The sequence below is a fragment of the Suricata suricatta genome, chromosome 4 (genome assembly GCF_006229205.1).
Source record: "Suricata suricatta isolate VVHF042 chromosome 4, meerkat_22Aug2017_6uvM2_HiC, whole genome shotgun sequence".
Taxonomy (NCBI): domain Eukaryota; kingdom Metazoa; phylum Chordata; class Mammalia; order Carnivora; family Herpestidae; genus Suricata; species Suricata suricatta.
The window spans coordinates 14,106,103-14,127,065 of NC_043703.1; the positions used below are offsets into that span (position 1 = coordinate 14,106,103).

At 43.0% G+C, this 20,963-nt stretch overlaps 1 protein-coding gene across 1 annotated transcript in view; it reads left to right on the top strand.

Moving 5' to 3' along the window:
* The window catches only part of UGGT2 (UDP-glucose glycoprotein glucosyltransferase 2), a 187,893-nt gene that overhangs the window by 71,526 nt on the left and 95,404 nt on the right, over positions 1-20,963 (top strand). The window contains exons 11-14 of the mRNA XM_029936528.1: positions 3,456-3,547; positions 8,060-8,210; positions 18,064-18,183; positions 19,024-19,109. Coding sequence (XP_029792388.1) covers positions 3,456-3,547; positions 8,060-8,210; positions 18,064-18,183; positions 19,024-19,109 — 449 coding nt within the window. The remainder of the gene's footprint in view (positions 1-3,455; positions 3,548-8,059; positions 8,211-18,063; positions 18,184-19,023; positions 19,110-20,963) is intronic.

The window sequence follows — 20,963 nt, forward strand, 5'->3', positions numbered from 1 at the left end:
TCTCCTGTTGTAGTGATGTTTTGGACCCTCCACCGGCTGTGCTTTGATTTGTTTGCTGAAGTAGTCCTGGAAAAGAAAACAAAAGAAGAGAGAAAAAACAAAAACAACACCAGCTACAGCAAACAATGAGGTGGTGGCATTGTTGATGGAAGAGGCCTATCCCATACAAAGAGAGAGATGACAGGGGCGGGGGGAAGGAAAAGAAAATTGACCAGGCAGAGAAACTCTACAGGCTTAATCCAGAGAGAGACGGGAGAAACTAAAGAAGGAAATATAGAACAAGTGTGAATAGATTAAATATGTCTGCTTAAACCAGCCAACAACCAAAATAACCAGACTGGAGGATGGAAGCAATAAGGAGAAAAGGAAGGGGGTGAGGGGGGAGCTAGGAAAAAAATATATATACACACAAAAATAAGAATTGTCTAAGAATTAAATCGGAAAATGCAAAACCGCTGGGTGCCTTGGAACCAGTAGCCCCGCTTGTCTGGGGGAGGGGTGTCTGGTTGGTTGGCATGAACCCTGCTCCAGTAGGTACACAGTTGGGCGGGGAGGACGTGATTAGTGTGGGTGGGTCCCGCCTCCACTGTGGGCCACTCTCTGTTCCCCAAGGCCCCGCCTCCCTTGTTGGTGATTGGGAGAAAAGGGGTGACACCCAGCCTCTCCTTCCTGCACTGGTTGTCCCAAACCACTCCAAGCCGTCCTCACAGTGGTGCGGGCGAGAGCGAAGCGTGTTGTCCCACTCTGTTGACTCCCGTGCCTCCCTGGCGCTTGGTTGCCATGTAAAGCCTTAAAGGGGCCAGCTCAGTGGGCAGGGGTTCCGGGTCAGGGCAGCTCTACGCCCCAATATATGGCCTCTGGCTCGCGGGCACAGGCAGGGTCCTTTGTCCTTCTTCCCACAGCACTCCAGGGAGGGGGTTGCTTTCTCCCACCGCAGACTGCGCCTCTGGACTAGTTCCGGAGCCCGGGCCTGGCTCCCCGCCTCCCCAGGTGCGCAAACTGGGCATCCCGCCCCAGTCCAGAGGAAGCTTCGCAGTTAGAAATTGGATCTTTCTGTCAGGGTCCATGGTTTTTCTCTTGTCCAGAAACAGCCCTATGCTTTCTCAGCCTCTCTTTCTCAGCCCTTTGTCTCTCTGCAGAAGGAGATCCCTCCCGTCCGTGAATATGCAGCCTGTTTTCTCTCTCCCAGGTCACAGTCATGTACCAGCAGCCCACCAGGTTGTCCCCGTGGGTCCCTGGAGACGTCTTTGTCACTCCGCAGCCTGGACTCTTGGAATTCAAAGTCCTTTGGCCTCAACACTGCTGTTGGAGGGATGAGGGAACTTTGGGCGCCCCCCCCCCCCCCCCCCCCCCCCCCGCTTCTCAGTCTTTCTGCCGCTCCTCCCTGCCCAGGTAGCCCAACCTTAAAACACCAAGCTTTAGGCCACCTGGGAAGCTTGAGATTTCCTTGGGTCAGAGCCTTCAGTGTTCACTTACACGGTTGGAATCCTGTTCCCACTTCTTCTCTGTCCTTAGATGCTTCACTTTAAAAAACTAAACCAATTATGTAGAGGGTGTTATTAAAATTTTAATCCAGAATTTTGTTGTTGTTTTTTTTTTTTAGTAGGAGGGTTTCAGTATCTCTTGTTCATCATATTGCTGGAAATTGAAGTATTACCTTTTGATTTGTGAAAAACTGCCTTAAATCATATTCTCAGGGTAATTTTCCAGGATTTAAGGCTCACTCCTCTGAGGCAAATGAGAAAGAACTTGTCGGCCAGTCTCCAGTAGACAGACAGTATTTCAGCAATCAAATCCACTGACTTCAATTTATTATCCATTTTTGAATGTCTTCTTTGTTCAAGGCACGGGCGCTGACATCAACATTCTTGAGGGAATTAGCAATTTAGTATAGATCTGTGAACTTGATATGCTGTCTCCTTACCGTTGGGATACCTAAAATGAATGAGGCGCTGGAAAGAGCTCGAGGCCATGTGTATGAAGGTTCAGGGCAAGTTCTGGGGAAAACAGTGATGAATTCATTAGGCATCTATAGATTGTGAAGTTAGAATGCAGATTTCTTAGAGTAAGTCTTCAAAAGAAAGGTGCAGAAATAGCTAAAGATAAATCCCATTTCCACCAATGAATCTTCTCAGGTTAAAGTTTATCCTTTTGCTAGTATTCTGTATAAACCAAGTGGAAACCCTTTCTGTCCTACTACAAATTTAGTTCTCTCTCTCCCTTCTCTTCATGTAACCTGTCGTGGTGAGTGATCACCGTACAGAAAACTTCACCTCTGCCAAGCCTTCTCTGAGTCTCTTCATGTTAATTGCTTTACCTGCCTTTTCCAGAATGACCTATAAATCTTCGTTAGGTCACTCATGTGACATCATTGAAATGCACTGTTTTGAAATTGTTCTTCCTTCTAAATGATGTTGCCGGCCCCAGTAATAGTAATAATAAAGCTTCACTTGTGAGTGCTGCGTATGTGACTAGACACTGATAGATAACACATCTATACTCTATAACCTGTTGGATAGGAATAAGTACACCCGTTTTCCAGATGATGAAACTGGGACGTATGGAAGCAAATAACTTTGTCCACATCTTCCCATGACTATGTAGCAAGACTAGGATTTAAAGTTGATTTGACTCCTTCACCATGACCTTAACTGTGCTGTGCTGGCGAGCACTTCACATCCTGTATTTGTGTTACTGCTCTAGTGCTGGGAGTGGCTTCTAGCTCACAGCGGGTGCTCAAGGGATATTTACTGAATGAAAAAAAAAATAAAACTTTGAAACAGTGCTTTAGTGGAAGCCTTTATGAATTGAGTGATTTCCAACAAATATTTACACATATGCCAAAGTTTTGAGTCCTGGATTACTAAAGAATAGGAGTATGGCACCTATGAAATTCTAAGTGTGTGTGTGCCTACATACACAGTATAAAATGTATTAAGTAATTGTCATAGAATTAGAACTTTATTTTTTTTCAAGTTTATTCCTTTTGAGAGAGAGCAAGCGAGGGAGGGACAGGGAGAGAGGGGGCCGCAGAATCCAAAGCAGGCTCCAGGCTCTGAGCTGTCAGCACAGAGCCCGACGTGGGGCTTGAACTCAAAAATCACGAAGATCATGACTGGAGCCAAAGTTGCATGCCTAACTGACAGAGCCAGCCACCCCGAAGTGGAACTTTAATATCCTATACTGCAGAATCAAAATTTCTGGGTATTTGTGTGTCTAACCTGTCGTAAGATTTCCATCACTTAGCTCAGGGCCTGCCACCAGTTTTTATAAATAAAGGTTTTGTTGGAAGATGGTCCTGCCCACTTGTTTACACATCAGTGGTTGCGGCAGAGATGATGTGGCCAGCAAAGCCTAAAGCCTTTACTGTGTGCCCCTCCAGAAAGTTTGCTGATGCCTGGCGTAAATCGCGATCATTATGTGACTTGGCTAACCATTCCCTGCTCTGTTTCAAGGGTCTTCATGATAAATTTGAAATTCAGCCAGGTGATGCTTATCTGTTCATAAATGGACTTCGTGTGGACATGAGCACTTATGATCCTTTTAGGTAAGTACTGAATTACTGATACAAATGAACTGTGACTTGTGTAAAGGCAAATGTCCTGAGTATTGTATTTGCCAAAATGCAAATAATTAAGGGTAAGGCAAATGCATGGGTTTGTGCAGGACTTCAGGAAGTCTTGTATTTGTTTTGGGGAAAATTCCATTGTTATATTGGTGGAATGCTCACAAGTGTCTTAGAATGAGGAGCTGGGAGAGACCTTGGCGACATCTGTTCAGATGTGACAACTGACGTTTCTGAGCCTTTGTCCTCTACTTGTCACATTGTTGGGAACGGTCTTTCTTTAGTGGGTCTGTCCTTTAACAGGGAAGTTCCTTGGGACTGAGCTGAGCAACCGGGTACCTCTCTCCTCCAGAAAGGAACTGAAAGGAACAGGAGACATTTCACTAGAAGAATGAAATGAACAGAAAGGTTTAAAGTGCTTGTATTTGTCAAAAAGGAAATGGACATTATAGAATGCAGAGTATTATCTGTTTAGATCAAAAACAAATTCTTCAAAAATGCTTTGGGGCAAAATTAGAGAGTCTTGTGTTTATCATGGCCATTGATCCATAAATTAGTCATGGGCCAAACACAAGAAAACTCAAACTGAAATTAATTTACATTTAAAGAGAAGCATAAAACTACTTTAAAAATTAATAAAGTAAATGTAGTCAGCATAATACTTTAGTTCAGGTATTCTATTTTAATTCAATTGAATATACTTTCTTTGAACTTCAGGTAATTCAATGTTTATCTTATTTTCTTACCAGTTAGGAAAGAGTAGGTAAGTATAGGAATGACTGAGATGCACAGTAGTTCGGATGAGGCTTTTCTCTTTATGTAGTTGGATCCTTGGGAAAAGTGGTAACGAAGGTCTATAGGCTAAGTGCTGTGCACAGAAAGAGGAGAGTGTGTGAGCTCCTGGTAGACAAAACTTAATCTGTGCTCAGGAACAGTGAAAGTGGGCTTAAGAGAGGGAGCAAGATGGTGGGTGGATTTCAGGAAAGTCTTCATAGGAACATTTTGCCCAGTGATTTAGAAAGGTTCTAGGCTGTTCAGGAGATACCGCCTCCCTGGCTTTTCCACCGGGTGGTAGTGATCTGCCCGGCATGTCATACGTCCTTGTTCCTTGCTCATGTGATCACTAGTCGTAGCTACTCTGATTCCCTCCAAGGAAGAAAAGAAAATGTGTGAGTATAGGTAGGTCTTCTGACATTTTTAGCACAAAATAAACAAATTCTCCAGAAGAAATCAGAACATGTAGAATAAAAAGCAGTGGAGCGCCTGGGTGGCTCAGTTGGTTAAGCGTCCGGCTTTGGCTCAGGTCATGATCTCACGGTTCGTGGGTTCAAGCCCTGCGTAGGGCTCTGTGCTGACCGCTAGCTCAGATCCTGGAGCCTGCTTTGGAATTCTGTACCTCCCTCCCTCTCTCTGACCCTCCCCTGCTCGCGCTGTGTCTCTCAGTCTCTTAAAAATAAATAAAAAACATTAAAAATTTTTTAAAAATGTGGAGCATGGAAGAAAATAATTCAGGAAAGAGGAGAAGGAAGGAAAATACCCTACTAATAAAATTCTGTCCTGGATCTAGAGAAAGGACCTCTGCAACTAGTACTACAGAATTGCCTGTTTAAGGAAGGATTGGGAGTGAGGAATTAGCTTCCTTCCCATCTCCTGTCACTCATTGCATTTTGGGTTGTTGAGGATCCTGTGCACCAGGGCCTTCGGGTCCTGGAAGTAGTGGGAGGAACCAGAGCCTCCGTGGGTCAGGTCAGCAGTGGTTCGGTCGAGGCCTAGGCCACGCCTGGCTCCCATCCCCAGGGACATTAGGCAGCAGGAGGCTGTAGCCGTGACCGGGGAGGGAGGGCAGGCAGAGCTGGGCAGATCTGAGGAGCTTCGTAAATGGCGTTTCACACCTCTGCCCTAGAGCCGCTGCCTCCGCTTTTTCTTTGAACAGTCACCTCAACCACAGATTTGACCAGACAAACCAGTACAAAGTGGTATTAATCATTTTGCTGACCAGCCTGTCCTGCTTGAGTGGTGTCCCCACAGCACACCTGCCAGAAAGACAGACGGAACGAGGGCGGCTTGTGTGGGGGCTTTTTTGTGTATCTGACTCAGAAGTCTTCCGGGCTCTTGATAAATATGTACTTGTAATGCATGCAGCATTAAAATTCAGTATTACAAAATCAGTTCAATATTAACATTCAAGTCAGTAAATATCTGAGTGCCCGCCATGCTACAGAAAGTGGTCTATGTTGGAGGAATAATGGTAAGACAGAAATCAGTGGTCTAGTGGGGTAACTGATATTATATATAGACTGATAGTGTGATTTAGAAAAGATAAAGTGCAGTGCTCTGGGAGGTTATAACTCCCGAGATTTGAACTAGTTCTTGGTGGAACACGGGGACAAGTAGAAATGCCAGATTTCTTCAAGGAAGTGATCACTGGAGCTAACACGTGAAGGACAAATCAGGAGGCCAAGGCGCAGGGGAGGTGCTGGCAGCACTGGCACACGTGAGGAAGTGACAGCGGGCTCCCGTGGCCGGGCTGCAGAGCCAGGGGCAGCCAGTGGAGGAGAGGCCACACGCGTGAGCAAGGGTCAGCTTGCGCAGCCAGCTTTCGGGTGTTCGCCTTTTGTCTCGAGGGCCAGAGAAGCCAGTGAAGGGCTCTAAGCCAGTCTAAAGATAGTACCTCTTTCAGAGGGAAGCATGAGAAATTATTTTAATTGTTTCAAAATCTAGACGTATAGGTCATTTTCTTGATAAATAGACCTAGCATATTTAAAGAACCATTTTTCCCCCATTGGTAGCCAAAATTCAGGATTTGCAAAGAGCAAGGAAGAGACTAATGCTTATAGAGGACAGCTGTATGCCCAGTAGTCAGTCAGCTTAATCTTAATGCCTTATAAAGTGGTATCACCATTCCCTCTTTTAGAGGGGAAAATAAAGACTCAGATGTCACGCAAAAAGAGGGACATAGCTGGCAAATAGGATTCAAAACCTCATGCTCTTTCCAATATACTGTGTACCTCGATAAGGTTTTCCTATGGATGCTTTTCCTTGGACACTAGGTTGGGATAACAGAGATGGTAGATACAGAAACTATGGATTATTAAAGTTCTGTCGACCTAAAACAGTGATCAGTAAGCATCACACAATTTTGAAAGCAGAGAGAACACTAGCAAGCAATCCAGAATTTTATCTTACAGAGTCAGAGAATTTAGACCAAAGGGGTTAAGAATTTCAAGAAGCTGCACATGAACTAGTCTTGTAGCCCAGACTAAATCTTATCATTAGGCGGGGGATTTGGGGTATCTAAGCTAGTGCTCTTTTTATCATACACATCATATTCTCATAAACTGGAGGCCGGTGAGTAAAAACCGTGCTCTGTAAAGCAGTGGTCAGAAGTGCCTAAGATGCAGACATTCAGCACTAATCAAAAAAAACCCCCCGGCTTTTGTAAGTGTTCAGATATCAACTATCAGCCTTTGAAATGTAGACCTCCCCAGGCCTCCCTGAGAATGGTATTCTAAAATCCACCAGTGGCTTTATTCTGATTCTGTTCATTTCTAAAAAGCGAAGTGATTTCCATGATTGGGTTTTGTAACGAAGCAGTTAGATTAACTATTATAAGTATGAATTTTAACACTTGGTTTCAAAAAGGAATAAAGTTCTCCCTTGCCTGGTAAAGTTTTACCTTTGCAAACACACACACACACACACACACACACACACACACACACACACTTTGCCACTATTGGTAAAGCCTTATCTTTACAGATGCAGGGAACACTGCCTTCCTCTAGCATCTGTATCCCAGCTCTGTCCCCACCTGCTGAGGGACCTGGGCAGGAGACCACGTGTCTGGGCCTCACCTGCGTCACCAGGACACCCTGGGGCAGTTGTGAGGGGCGCTCTGTTTGGAGATGATGTGGACTTACCTGGAACACAGTGTGAGATTGATCAGTAGGAGTTTAAAGAATCAAATTGCCCCAACTTTTTGCCAGTGGGGTTATGTATTGATGTTATTTTTAGCCGTAATCTTCCCGTCATGTTTAAGAGCTCTTAAAGTGTTATATATGAATAGAAATTTTAATATGTATTCTAAACAGATGGGAACTTTCATGCTTTAATGGTCTTTTTCCACGCTAAAATTTTATATCTTGGGTCCTCTTGTTTCATTAGTTGACCAAAATGGTGACCCAGTATATTTTCCCCTTCATTTTTGGCTTGCTCAGGGATGAGCATATCTTCCTTTCTTTGCTATAGAGTGTAGTAAATATATCTTGTTGCTTTGCCTTTTGAATAGTGAGATTTTGTCACCACACACAAAGTCAACATGAGTTTACCCCAATTAGAGCCCCTTGTCTTGTTATTGTGTTTAATATTTTTTCCTGCTATTCATAAAAATACCAGTGGAATCTGTTTCTAATGCTTTAAGAAAGCTGTAAACTTTAAAGGTGTTTTTTTTTAATGTGGCAAATCAAAGTAAAACTTCTTTCTTTTCTTTAAAAGTATTTTGGATATGCTGAAACTCGAAGGAAAAATGATGAATGGCCTTCACAATCTTGGGATCAACAAAGAAGATATGAGCAAATTTTTAAAATTAAACTCCCATGTTTGGGACCATACCTATGCATTAGATATTAGGGATCCTGCTATAATGGTAAGTGTTCATGTGCTTCCTTAAAAAAAAACAAAAACAAAAACAAAAACCTTTAGTAGCTCTAAGACTGAATATAAAGCCCCCTGTTGGCAGGCCTTTAAATAAATGTAAGGGTTTTGGAGGAGGCGGCAGAACTCAGAAGAAAAGTGAAAATACAGAATGCTACCCTCTGGTTCTCACATCTTCTTTCCCGTCCGTCCTGTTCTCTACGTTCTCTACGTTTCCGCACAAGAACTCACTCATTCAGAATCCATCTCAGCTTAAAAAATAATAAACACAACACATAACCCCATGAATGACAGCGGGGACTGAACGTCCACTGTTGAAATCTGAGGAATGTGAGGCTCCCACCAACCCTCATGAGCTCGCCTGGCGCACAGTGGCCGCCAGCCTTTCGGTCCGTGCTGGTGGGTCCGTGCTGCACCTGCCAGGTCGGGCGTCTGCTCACGCCCCCATCCCCCACCCCTGCTTGCAGCCCCGATGCCCTCCGGTCCGGAGTCCCGCCCGTGAGGCTGTCGCCGGCCATCTCCTCCTTTCGTTTCTAGGCTGTGGAATACTCTTCTCCCCACTGCCCCTTCTGCCGTGCTCTCTCCCGCCGGCCAGCTCCCGCTCGCCCCTTAGGCTGCAGCTCCCAACAGCTGGGGCCGAGAAGCTCTGGAAGATGCGTTCGTGTGCGCGCTCTACCGAGGGGTCCCAGCACCCCCCAGGTTCGGTGATTTGCTGGAAGCACTCTAGGAGCCTAAAAGTTGTCATACTTAAGGTTACAGGCAATTCAAGCAGCAGAGCACAGAGCAGTGTCCACTGAGGGAGACAGCGGGAGGTGGAGGCCGGGGGACCCCGGGCGCAAGTCCTCACGTGTTTACGCGCGTGGCCGTCTGCGCCAGGCTCGCTTGAGCCGCCGGGGTCTGCGCAGGGTCTGCCGGACAGGCGGACAGGCGTGCAGCGGCCGGGTGGGCTTCCGGCCCCCAGACCAAAGGCAGGTGTTCGTCCTAAGTCAGGTTCACATACGATCTGTACAGACTGCCCCCTCCCGCAGCGCGGCCCTTGCGTGGGAAAACCGCCCCAGTCCGAGCCCTTCGGAAGCCAGCCTGGAGGACCTGTTCCCGGAAACAAGCCCTCGTACAGAACGTGCAAGGTGTGAGCAGCCCAGGTCGCTCACTTAATCCTTTCTACCCTGCCTCCCCCACCCCCCACGTATGTCTGTATACGTATTTATTAGGTTTACAACTACCAACACCTTATATTTTGCACGGTTAATTTTTATGATTTTGTAATTTTGTCCTGTGATTCTCTGAGGTCTTGGTTTCTTACTAGACTATATAAGCTTGAAAGTAGGATTTTTTTTTAACCCATATTTTTCTCTCACCATTTTATCCCTGGTTTTAGTAGGTACTCGATAAAGATTCTTTGAACGAATAAGTAAATATTTATCTCAAACCAACATAAAACATAATTTTAGCAGTGAAACTCTGGGAGCATTCTAATTATAACATAATATCACCATTATGATTTATCATTAGTATAAAAGTATGGCTGTTAGAAATGAGAAAATAAAAGTATCACAGGGCAGATTATGTAACTAAAATGTCTCCAAGACAGCTGTTATCATTAATAAGACTTTAGTAAAATGGGTTTGAAGTGACAGCAGATCAAAAGCTTTATTTCCAAAAACCATTTGGAAGACACAATGGTTTATTCATAATATAAAAATTCAGATACATTGATAATATCTTTACTATGTAACAGTCATAATAACAAATAATAGAAACTGCAGCCTAACCAAGGAAATGCAGAAGGATATAAAGACACATGGGAAGAGGATGAATTGGCAAACACTTTGAAGCAGTTGCGGCTGTGGTGCCTTTATAGCGTTTATAGATTTTGATCAAGTAATTCCACTGGAGACTCTCATAAAGAAACGGTGGGAAATGGGGAAAAGTATTTAGACCCCAGCATAGGATCATCACTGCATATTTTTAAAGCAAAATAGAAATGAGTTAAGTATGTAACAGAGAATGTTGTAAATTGTATATCCAGGTACTCAGGTATTATGCAGACATCAAAATTATATTGGTAAGGATTATATTTATAGGGATGTTTCAGGAACAATGACTGTACTTTCATGTTAAGTAAAAAATAGACTCGTGAAACAGTCATGTGAAAAGAGAGGATCAGAAGAAATGTATCAGAATGTTCTTATTAATGGGTAATGTGGTTTAATGGGTATTGGGTTTTTTTCCTTCATCTTTATGTAAATTCCATATTTTAAAAAATTTTTTAATGTTTTTTATTTGTTTTTGAGAGACAGCACAAGCAGGGGAAGGTCAGAGAGAGAGGGAGACACAGAATCTGAAGTAGGCCTCAGGCTCTGAGCTAGCTGTCAGCACAGAACCCAACGCGGGCCTTGAACCCACGAACCATGAGAGAATGACCTGAGCCTAAGCCAGATGCCCCTGTAAATTCCATAATTTTAACAATGGGTATATTTTACTTATATGATCAGGAACAAATTTTTTTTTTGGATTTTATTTTTAAGTAATCTCTATACCCAATTTGGAGCTCAGACTCACAACTTCAAGATAAAGAGTCATGTGTTCCACTGACTGAGCCAGCCAGGTGCCCCAGAAAAAAAAACTTTTTTTTAATGAGAAGAAGCATAACCTCTCTGAACATCTTTCTAAGTGTCTTATGTAAGAATTGAAGGGATTTTCTTGGAAGTATCTCAGTTATTATAGTTACTTTTGTCCTACCTGAAAAGCCTTCTCACTTAAAACTTAGTCCTCCATCCAAGAATCCTGGAAAGACAACAGCACCAAAGAAACGCCATATCCCCTGAGGCATCAGAGATCTTCGACTGGGGAAAAATTATATAAGTTATTAATTAGATACCATTTGTGTTCTCTAGAACACCAAGTGCCTTGTTATAATTTGTTACTATGTTTTACTGCTCTTTAAACCATATTGTCTCATTGGCTGGATTTTACTGTCACTTGGTTATCTTTGAGCTCAATTAACAGATGTCTTCTCTAAAAATGTTGTATCAGAAAAAGGAATGACCATGTTAGTGATCCTAATACTTTGTGACTTATAAGCCCTCATGTGTTTGTAGAAGACACTAGGAGTGTGGGCTACAGAAGAAAAGGAAAGTAGTCTTCAAGACTACTCTGCATAGGAAACAGATCTATAAGGAAACCTTGCAGCTCCATTTATCAGATAACATCCTGGTCCTCCCGGGTTGGCCACAGCGGCCAATCACCGCTGGGGAGGAGCAGCCTGACGCTGTCCCCTTTGCCCCTCGCCCCCCCCCTGCCCCTGAGTCCCATTTTCCCCCCTACACTGCTGAAATGGTTCTGACTCTCTTGCTCATGTCTTGGGTACCTTAGGAGGCATTCTTTTCAATTCTAAGAGTGTCAAGAAGTAATTTTTTATTGAAGTAAACTGTGTATAAGATATACTTCTTTACTTAACCTTTGTACGTAAGTTGGTGGTGTTATGTACATTCACAGTGTTATAAAGCCACCACCAAGACCCATTCTAGAACTCCTTCATTCCAAACAGAAACTCCATAACCATTCAGAGTAAATCCTCATCCCCTTCTCTCCAAATTCCCTGGTGACCTCTGTTCTACTTTCTGTCTCTATGAATTTGCCTTTTCGAAGTCCTAGTGAAGGTGGGATGTTACAGTTTTTGTCCATTTCTGCCTGTATTTCACCAGGCATACTGTTTTCAAGGTTCATCCATGTTGTAGCACGTGTCAGAATTTTATTCTTTTTAAAGGCTAAATAGCTTAATTCTTAAATACTTTTTTTTGCATACTATTAAGGGAAATTTTGTGTCTCAATTAAATGCTTTTATTTTTTCCACTTGGAATGTGCCTGCTTTCAGTAGATAATTATTTGCAAGACTTTATTCTCTAGATTCCTTTAAAAAAAAATTAACTCGTACGAAATGCAGAGCTCTGGGTTCTGAGCACTCTTCTCCTTGGCCTGTGAAAGACAAATTAACTCATGCATAAGCTTAATCCTTGCCTAGCAGCATTGGCTACCTCCCAATATATGTATTTGTTTACATATACTCTTCTTCCAGTAGAATGTAAGCTCTATAAAAACCCAGACTTTGTTAAATATCCTCAGCATCCATCAGGCCCGATCAGGAAGCACTCAGAAAATCTCTTGGATACCTTAATGTCAAAGCAGTTATTCATGAACGAGAGCAGTACTTTACATTTAATTCTTTTTCTCCCCCTGAATCTGTTTCTCCACTTTTTGTCTTTACAGAAAAAGCTGAGTCACTGAGTTACATTACTTCTGACCTCTGTGTTTATACCCTCCCCAAAAACAAACCATGGTGGTTTCTTAAAATCTGCTCACATAAAAATTGAGTAAAAACTCAAGGAGGTCATTGAGTATTCTCCCATCCTTGGTTAACCATTTTAAGTTTCTCTCCCCAGACATCAAGAGACACAACTTATATTTTATATAGTTTAGTTTCCTGTTTCTCACCTTCTCACAGTACATCGGGTTTCACTAGTATTTTGTTAAAGTCAGTAAAAACAGCCATACAATTGTATGCTTGACTCCGGAATTCCTTTTCAGTCCAATGTGCCAGACCACCCATCGTGAAGAGGGCTTTGGTCATATTCCACCAAAACTATCCCTGCCCTTAGCTGCAACTTTCTGTTGTCTCTTCTGTGATAGCCATGATGTCGCCATATTCCTGAGTCGCTTATGATCTTTTTTATTCAATTTCCTTTTCTTTAAAGTTCCCAAGTCACCCTAGCAATTTGTCATTCCATCAAAACAGCTCTAATTCTTTGTTTTCGTCACCAAGATGACGGCGATAAGATTCAGAACAAACACTAGTTGGCACAAGCAGAGGAAGTGAATTCTTTATCCAAATTAAGAATGTAACTTGCCACCCAGCGTGGGCCCCACAGTCTATAACAGCAAGTTTCCCATCTAAGCCTCATAATGGTGTCGTAAATGGGTTTACTCTGGACTCTTAGTTCGGTTCCATTGATCTGAATCTTACCCTTATGCAGACACCGTACTGTTTGATTACTGTAGCTTTGTAGTTAGTTTTGAAATTGGGAATTGTCAGTCCTTCGACTTTGTATTTTTGTTTTTCCCCCAAGATTATCTTGGCAATCCTAGGACCCTTGCCCTTCATTATGAATTAAAGGATCTCCATTTCTGGAAAAAGGACAGTTGGAATATTGAAATTTCTCCTATAGATAATTTAGGAGGTATTGCTTTTTTAACATACTGAGTCTTCTGATCCATGAATAAGGGATGCCTTTCCTCTTATTCGATCTTTATTTTCTTTCAGTGATGTTTTATAACTTTCAGTGTACAAGCCGCCTGCTTGTTAAACTAGTTTCTGAGTATGTTATCCTTCCTATTGCTGTTGTAAATGGAATTGTTTCATTGTTTTAAGATTTTTCAATGCCTCTTAATTTCTTGTTGAAAACGGGACATTTGGAACTCCTAGAAGTCAGATTCTCCCCTTCCCTAGGTTTGTTGTTGCTATTTGCTGTTGTTGGTGTTGTTGTTTTATCATTTGTTTAGTGTCTTCTTTGTTATGCTAGTCTAGTCATCTACTCAATTTTGGACAGAGATTTATTTAAATCCCCAGACCCAGAAATCCTCCCAGTCTTGCACGGGGGCTCTGTGCCTGTGATGAGGGAGGAGGGGGCTGCCGGGCTGGACCCTCAGCTAGGCAGTGTGCTTTTGCCTCCGCCTTCACTCTCTGCTTGCACAGAGCTTCAGAGTCAACCCAAGGAGAGAACTCGGGGCCTTCTCAGTCTTCGCTGGGCATGTGCACGGCCTTTTAGGAAATCCCGGGAATACATCAGAGTCTCAAAGCCATCTCCCAGAACACCTCATTCCCCAGCCTTTCGTCACTGGGTTTGGGCTACTCTGCTTTCATCTTAACTGTTTTCTGTTGTCTCAGGGCAGGGGGTTGGGAGAGGAGGAACTAAAACTTTTGCCCATAAATGATTTCCTCATATTGGGTTAGCAGCTCAGGCTGAAGACAAGCTTGGTTTTCCATGGGTTTTCTAGGGAGTCACCAGACAGTTCAAACAAAAGCTAGAATTCTTCCAGGAAGAGGTCCGTTGTATTCTGTCCAGTATTGGTACTGGAATTCAGGCTGTCACTTGTCAAGGCTACTGATCAGCGTGGTAGCAGGAGATGGAGCTATTACACCACAAGTCTCACGTTGTTACTGAGATTCAGCCATTTTTCTTCAATAAATATTCTCAAGCTTGCTATAAAGTTTTGGTTATTTTTCATAGTTCTTATAATGTTGATTTCCCCCAGGTTTTCTAGCTTTTTGTTGCTTTTATGTAAGGGTGGAGTTTTGGAATTCCTTACCTATTTGGCTGATGCCACTCCCTCAAGAAAACCTTTTTTAAGGTTGAATCTTTTAAACCTAAATCTTTTAATCTCTTAAACTTAAGTCTTTTAAGTTCTTGGCTTCTCTCGGAAAGAGAGTCATCCTGTAACACCATGACCAGCCTCATGTCCATTTGCTGACCTGTGTAGCTCTAGGACATTGAGGAGATTGCCTGGTGGGTTCTACGCCATTAATGACAGTATCTTTTATTCAGAATCTTGGCAGCCTAGTAGATACAAAGGCCAGAGTTACAAACAGCAAAACTAATAGAGGTAGTTCTTCGGCCTTTCAGCGCCAGGTCCGTGAGGTCACCTTCCAGCTGCTGTCGCTGCTGCTTCTGTAAATTCACTTGAGAGTAAAAAGTGGGCAGTTCAGTCCCTGGGCCTATGCACCTAATTTCCATTGTCTCCATAGTTCTCCAAAACGGGTCAGGGTATCACCTAGGTAAGTTTACCCAGCACCCATGCTATAAATTAGGCCATGGCTGTAGTGTTTGAACTTCACTATTTGTGGTAAGAATCACCAGGGGAGATTCCTAGGCCCTGTTCTGAGATTTGTGCTCCTAAGTCTGAAGGCTAGCCAGGGAATCTGCGTTTCAGGAAACACCTCCACTGTTTTGATCTGTATTAAAAGTGACTCTGCAGTCACTAATCAAGTTCAATGGGGTCTTTACATAAAGCATTATAAGGCCACTTTCTCACTTAAAACCCATATTAGGTGACCACCAGCGAGATCAAATACTCACATCCTCTACTTTGGTGCCTTTTCCTCCACTGGCCTCCGATTCCTAGGGAAGAACAAGGAACTGGTCTAGATGCTGCTGGAGTCTACAGAGATTTCCACTTCACAGGGGATGCCTAGCGTATTGCCAGGACGCATCTCGGCAGGAATTGTGTCAGAAACATAAACAAGATACACCACTACCCACTTCTCAGGTGGACCACAGTTCTCCCTACCCCCCTCCCTTCGGTAGGACCAGGACAGATGGTAGCGGAGATAAGTAATCACAGATCCTCATCATACATGTTAACCACAAAATGGAAATTGGCAAGGCTGACCCAGTCCCCCCTGCCCACGCATCTTTATGGACTTCTTCGGTATGTCCCAGACCGAACCATCTCCCTTTCCACCTGCCTGTCCGCTCCCCTCAGCAGCCTGCCTCTCTTACAGCTGTTGTCTCAGCGTTGGCACACTGCACCTTTCAGAAAGCCACGAATTACCCTAGATTTTCCCTCTTGTTTGTCCCTCTTTGTGGGTCTCTCAAACTGCTGCCTCTGGCTGGTTAAGCTTTCCAAAACGTCGTGCCTAGAACACTGCAGAAGCTGCCTAATCTTTACGTGCCAGTGGTCCCCCGCTCCTCGCCTCTGGGACTTTCAGGGGCACACGGTGGGCCACTTGCCTGTGTCGTTCATCTCTCTTACCCTTTGTTTTAATTTTTGCACTATTTTTTTCCTCTGTGTCCTTTAGTTAATATACACTCTATTAGTCTGTCATCCAGCTGACTTATCGCTGTTTTCCTAGGTGTCCAATCTACAGTTAAGAACTGTAAGAACTAATTAGGAGGGTTTAAGTATAGACTTTTAAAATCTAGACTATCCCGGGGTGCCTGGCTGGCTCCATCGGTTAAGCAACCGACTTTGGCTCAGGCCATGATTTCACGGTCATGCTGACAGCTCAGAGCCAGGACCCTGCTTTGGATTCTGTGTCTCCCACTCTCTCTGCCCCTCCCCTGCTTGTGCTCTTTCTCTCTTTCAAAAATAAACATTTTTTAAAACTTTTTAATGAAAATTGAAATAAAAATTAAAATCTAGAATATCCCTTTGGCTCTTTTTTTTAAAAATAAATTTTAGTTCTCTTAACATTTTCCATCCTTCCACCTATTTTTGTTCTTTTTATATTTTAAAAGTTACTTATCTTGAGAGAAAGGGAGAGGGAGAAAGAATGAGCAGGAGGGGGCAAAGAGCAATACGAAGAGGATCTGAAGCAAGTTTAATGCCAATAGCAGCGACTCTCTGCGGGGCTCTAACTCACAAACCATGAGATCATGACTTGAGCCGAAATCAGACACTTAAGCAACTTGAGCCACCGAAGTGCCCCTATTTTTGTTCTTTTTTAAATATGTAAATTGTTATTTTAAAGTCCTTGTGTAAGTCCTTTTATATTATCTGGTTTTTCTCTTGCATTTCAATGTTTGGTCCTTTATTTGCATGGCAGTTTTTGATAGCCGGAAACTGCCAGTGTGAAACCGTGGAAGCAAACACTGTGAGGTTTGCTCAGGCAGTCCAGGCCGCAGACCTCCCTTAAAGCACAGTGTTTACCAAAGTCTCAACACTTTGAACTTCAACTTCTAGCTCCTTACTGTCGTACTCTGGCTGCAGTTTCAACCTCCCAGTGTCTGTTTCCTCCTATCTTTTTTGGGGGCGGAGGGGGCGGTGTTGGGGCTGGAGTGTTGCTGTGTGTGTGCAGGTTCGTAGTCAGCAAATGAGAGGAATTTGTATAGAAGACACAGGGACCATTGGTTTTCTTCCCTGCTTTCCTCCTCTCCTGGATTCTCCCCACCCCACCCCTGCCCAGTTCCTACTATTTGGGCAACCCTAATTTTAACTTCTGTCTTTCTAGCCCAATATGACTGTCACTTTCTGTTTAAATTAGTTCTTCCAGGCTGAAATTTGGAAAAGGCCCTTCGGGATGGAATTGAGGTGAATGTGGAGCTTGTCTCTTAATGCCTCCTGCTTTCAAGGATCGTAATCCTCGACTCTGGATTGTTGGTTGACCTAAGTCCATATAAACGATGGTGTATGTTTTCCCCAGCTCTTAGCACCGTTTCAGGCAGGTGGCTTCATCTAGTATAAACAGTTACCTCTTGATTCGAGTTGGACATCCAAGGTGTCATGTTTTATTTCCCTTATGTCTAAGATTTTAAATTTGAGAAGGGAGGTGGAGGACCTCACTGCTTCCTATACTGCTGAAAATTAAGGTAAACACTTCTCTCTCTCAAGTGGTTAGGGGGAGTAATTTCTACACAATTTTATTTATTTTTTGAGAGAACACATGCAGAGTTGGGGAGGGCACAGGGAGAGGGAGAGAGAGAATCTTAAGCAGGATCCACACCGAGCGTAGAGCTTGACGATCCCACAACCATGAGACAATGACTTCAGCCAAAATCAAGTCAGACCCTCCACTGCCTGAACCATCCAGGCACCCCCAGTTTTGTTTTTTAATATGAAAAGCAAACCTGAATAGAGGAATCAGTTCTGGCAGGGGAAAGCTTACTCTGGAAGGCCATGGTGATAAAAATTGTTGATGTATCCCTTAATGTAAAGAATATCCAACTGAATTCTTATATTTAATCAGAAATCTAGAAGTTTCTGTGTATGTTTTTACTTGTTTTATAGAATAAAAGTTGGCTTTGAAATGATTATTAATATACATAGCAGATTTCTGGGTTCTTTTCCAGTGGATCAATGACCTAGAAACTGATGATCTGTACGTTACATGGCCTACAAGTTGCCAGGAGCTTCTAAAGCCAGTGTTCCCTGGAACTGTCCCTTCCATAAGGCGTAATTTTCATAATTTGGTGAGTTCTCTTTTGACATTTTATATACATCTTTTATAAAGATGTCAGCATTCTTTTTGGATGACCTCGTTCTTGGTAAATAGACATCTGTGTAATCAGGAGGGAAATACTCACCTGGTGGAACAAGCTTACGGTGGCATGACCGACTGTGTGTCCGAAGCCATCAGTGCCACAGAGTCTGCCTCTTCTGGTTTGCACGTGCTTTTATAACGCCAGTGTGAAAGGGATGAGTTATTTCTACATTTTCTGAAAGGAATTTGATTGAACTTTTTTCCTTCTGTATTATAAGGAACTAATGATTAAAGTTTAGTACATTTCAGGGAAAAATACATAAATGTCACTTTATTATCTATGTATGAGTTCACAATTATAATATTAAATAACCTTATAGAACTTTGAAATGTGCAGAAAACACTTTTTTCCCCTACAAAGAAAGTATCTTATTTCCTACAGCAATGTAGAGCAAGCAGTTATGTTAATGCTATTTTTTCAAAATTCAATTACTATCTTCTTTTAAAAATGTTAAAATCCAGTGCACATTTAGAATAAGATATTTCGCGTCTCATAAAAAATTTTTCTTTGTGCTGTGGTTCAGAAGGAGGATGAGTAATCCGATATTAAATTCCTTGTATTATTCAGATGTGCACCCTTTAGAAATCTTTCATTACCTGTGAAATTCTTACATAAAATTCCTTAGAATTGCTAGAAATTTCTTTTAAAAAAAGATTATACTTTGAATTTCATACTTTTAGCTACAGAAATTAGATTAAACTTGAATTTCATAAAAATTCCAAAATATTAAAACAAAATAGTAATTATAAACTGTCTACTTCCTTTTAGGTTCTGTTTATTGATCCTGCTCAAGAATATACCATGGATTTTATAGAACTTGCTGAACTTTTCTATTATCACGAAATTCCTCTTAGGTAATTGTCAGTTTATAACATTAAACAGTCAACTGAAGGAAATCAGTGATATTCATGTATTCTAGAGTATTGCACAGAGTGTTAATGTGGAGTTCAAAGCAGTGGTGGTCTCTAATGCCTGACACAGCACAGCTCAGTGGTGAAGTATCATTTATCTTTCTGATCGTTTTGTTGCTCAGAGCTGCTTGGGAATCTAGTTTGTCCTGTTACTTTCTGAGAGAGTGATCTGATTTGGGTTAAAGATGGATCCATTTCCTGCAGTTGAGTTAAGAGTATACTTTCCCGGGGGGGTGGAGCCAAGATGGCGGAGAGGAAGGGAGCTCTGTAAACTCCCTCCGCACTGTTTTTCGAACTGAGAAGGATATTCCTTTCATCTGAGAGAGCGGAAGGAGAAAATACAAACTCCAGAAGGAATAGAACCTCAAAGATACCTGAGTGGGAGCGAACGAGGGGAGATCCGAGGACGGGCGCCCGGGAGACAAAGGGAAGAGACAGAGTCAGAACGCGCTCATAGAACTGTCTCTGGGGAAGAGGTATAGAACGCTTGGCTGCGCTTGGAGACAGAAACCCACTCCATAGATAACTGCTGGCTAGCAGGGCACAAGAGAAGGAATAGCCCCCAGCCCTAAGCCATCTCAGCAGGGAATCAGAGGCGTCTGTGGCTGTGAGAAGCGGCTGTGCTGGAGAGGCGTGCTCCCCAGCAGGAAGCGGCCCGAGCGGCAACTGCGCCAGGCGCGAGCAATTTGAACTTGGTTTTGGGAACAGGACCACGGACCACATTTCCATGGCACATCTCGCCCCCTGCACTGACTGCGTGAATCCCGGGTCCCCACAGGGAAGAAATAAGGCGCACACCGGCGGGACCCTCAACAAGGAGTCGGTGGCGGGTGGAGGCCCAGGCGCGCGCGCTTAGAATGTGGGAGCTCCCAGCACATTTCCAGCAGCGCACAGCGTCTTGAGCAAAGCTATCGGAAACTAAGAGAGACTTGGTTTTTTGCTTTTTGTTTTTTTCCTTTCCCCCATTGCAGTCACGATCCTGACTGGGGGTGGGGACTCCGCAATTGAGTCTGTGAAGGTGCGCACTTCACCTCCTGCTGCTCATTTCGCCTCAGGCAGGGGCAGAGCCTCTGAGAACAGACTCCAAGACTTACCCCATCAAACCAAGCCTATCCACCAGAGGGAGCTGCTGCTTGCTTTTTATTTCCCCCCTTCGGTATTTTTGTTTTGTTTTGGTTTGGTTTGGTTGTTTGTTTTTTTAATATATAACAAAAATTTTTCTTTCTTCACTAGTTTCGTATTTATTTGTCATTATTACCCTTTTTCTTTTATTTTTCTTTACTTAATTCCTTTAAATTTTACTCCTTATATTCCTTGCTCCTTTCTCCCTTACTTTTTCACCTTCTCGCAACCCAGATATATTCTCCTCTATCTCATCCTTACTTCTCCCCTAAACTGGTCATACACTTTTAAGCGGTCTGCTGTCCTTTGTTGTCTCCGATCCCCTTTTATATATATTTTTTTGTCTTTTTTTCTTTCTCTGTTCTTTTTATTTTCTCTTCTTCTCTTCCTTTCATCTCTTTCCCTCCCATTCCCATTCTTTTCATTCCCCCCTGTAATGTGTTTCTTTGTTTGATTTGTCTGTGTGTATGTGTGCTTCTGTTCCCTCGGTGTTTGTCAGTCTGTTTTCCTTCATAGGACTACACCAAGAAACAAGCCAAAGTGTGCAAGAAGGCGAATCACAAATATTGAAGAGTAGGGAAATAAAATACTCACAGGCACAACAAGAGAAACTGAGAGATATCATTAAGAGAATATCTCCTGAAACGGCAGGCCCTGGACAGTCAATAAGCCTCC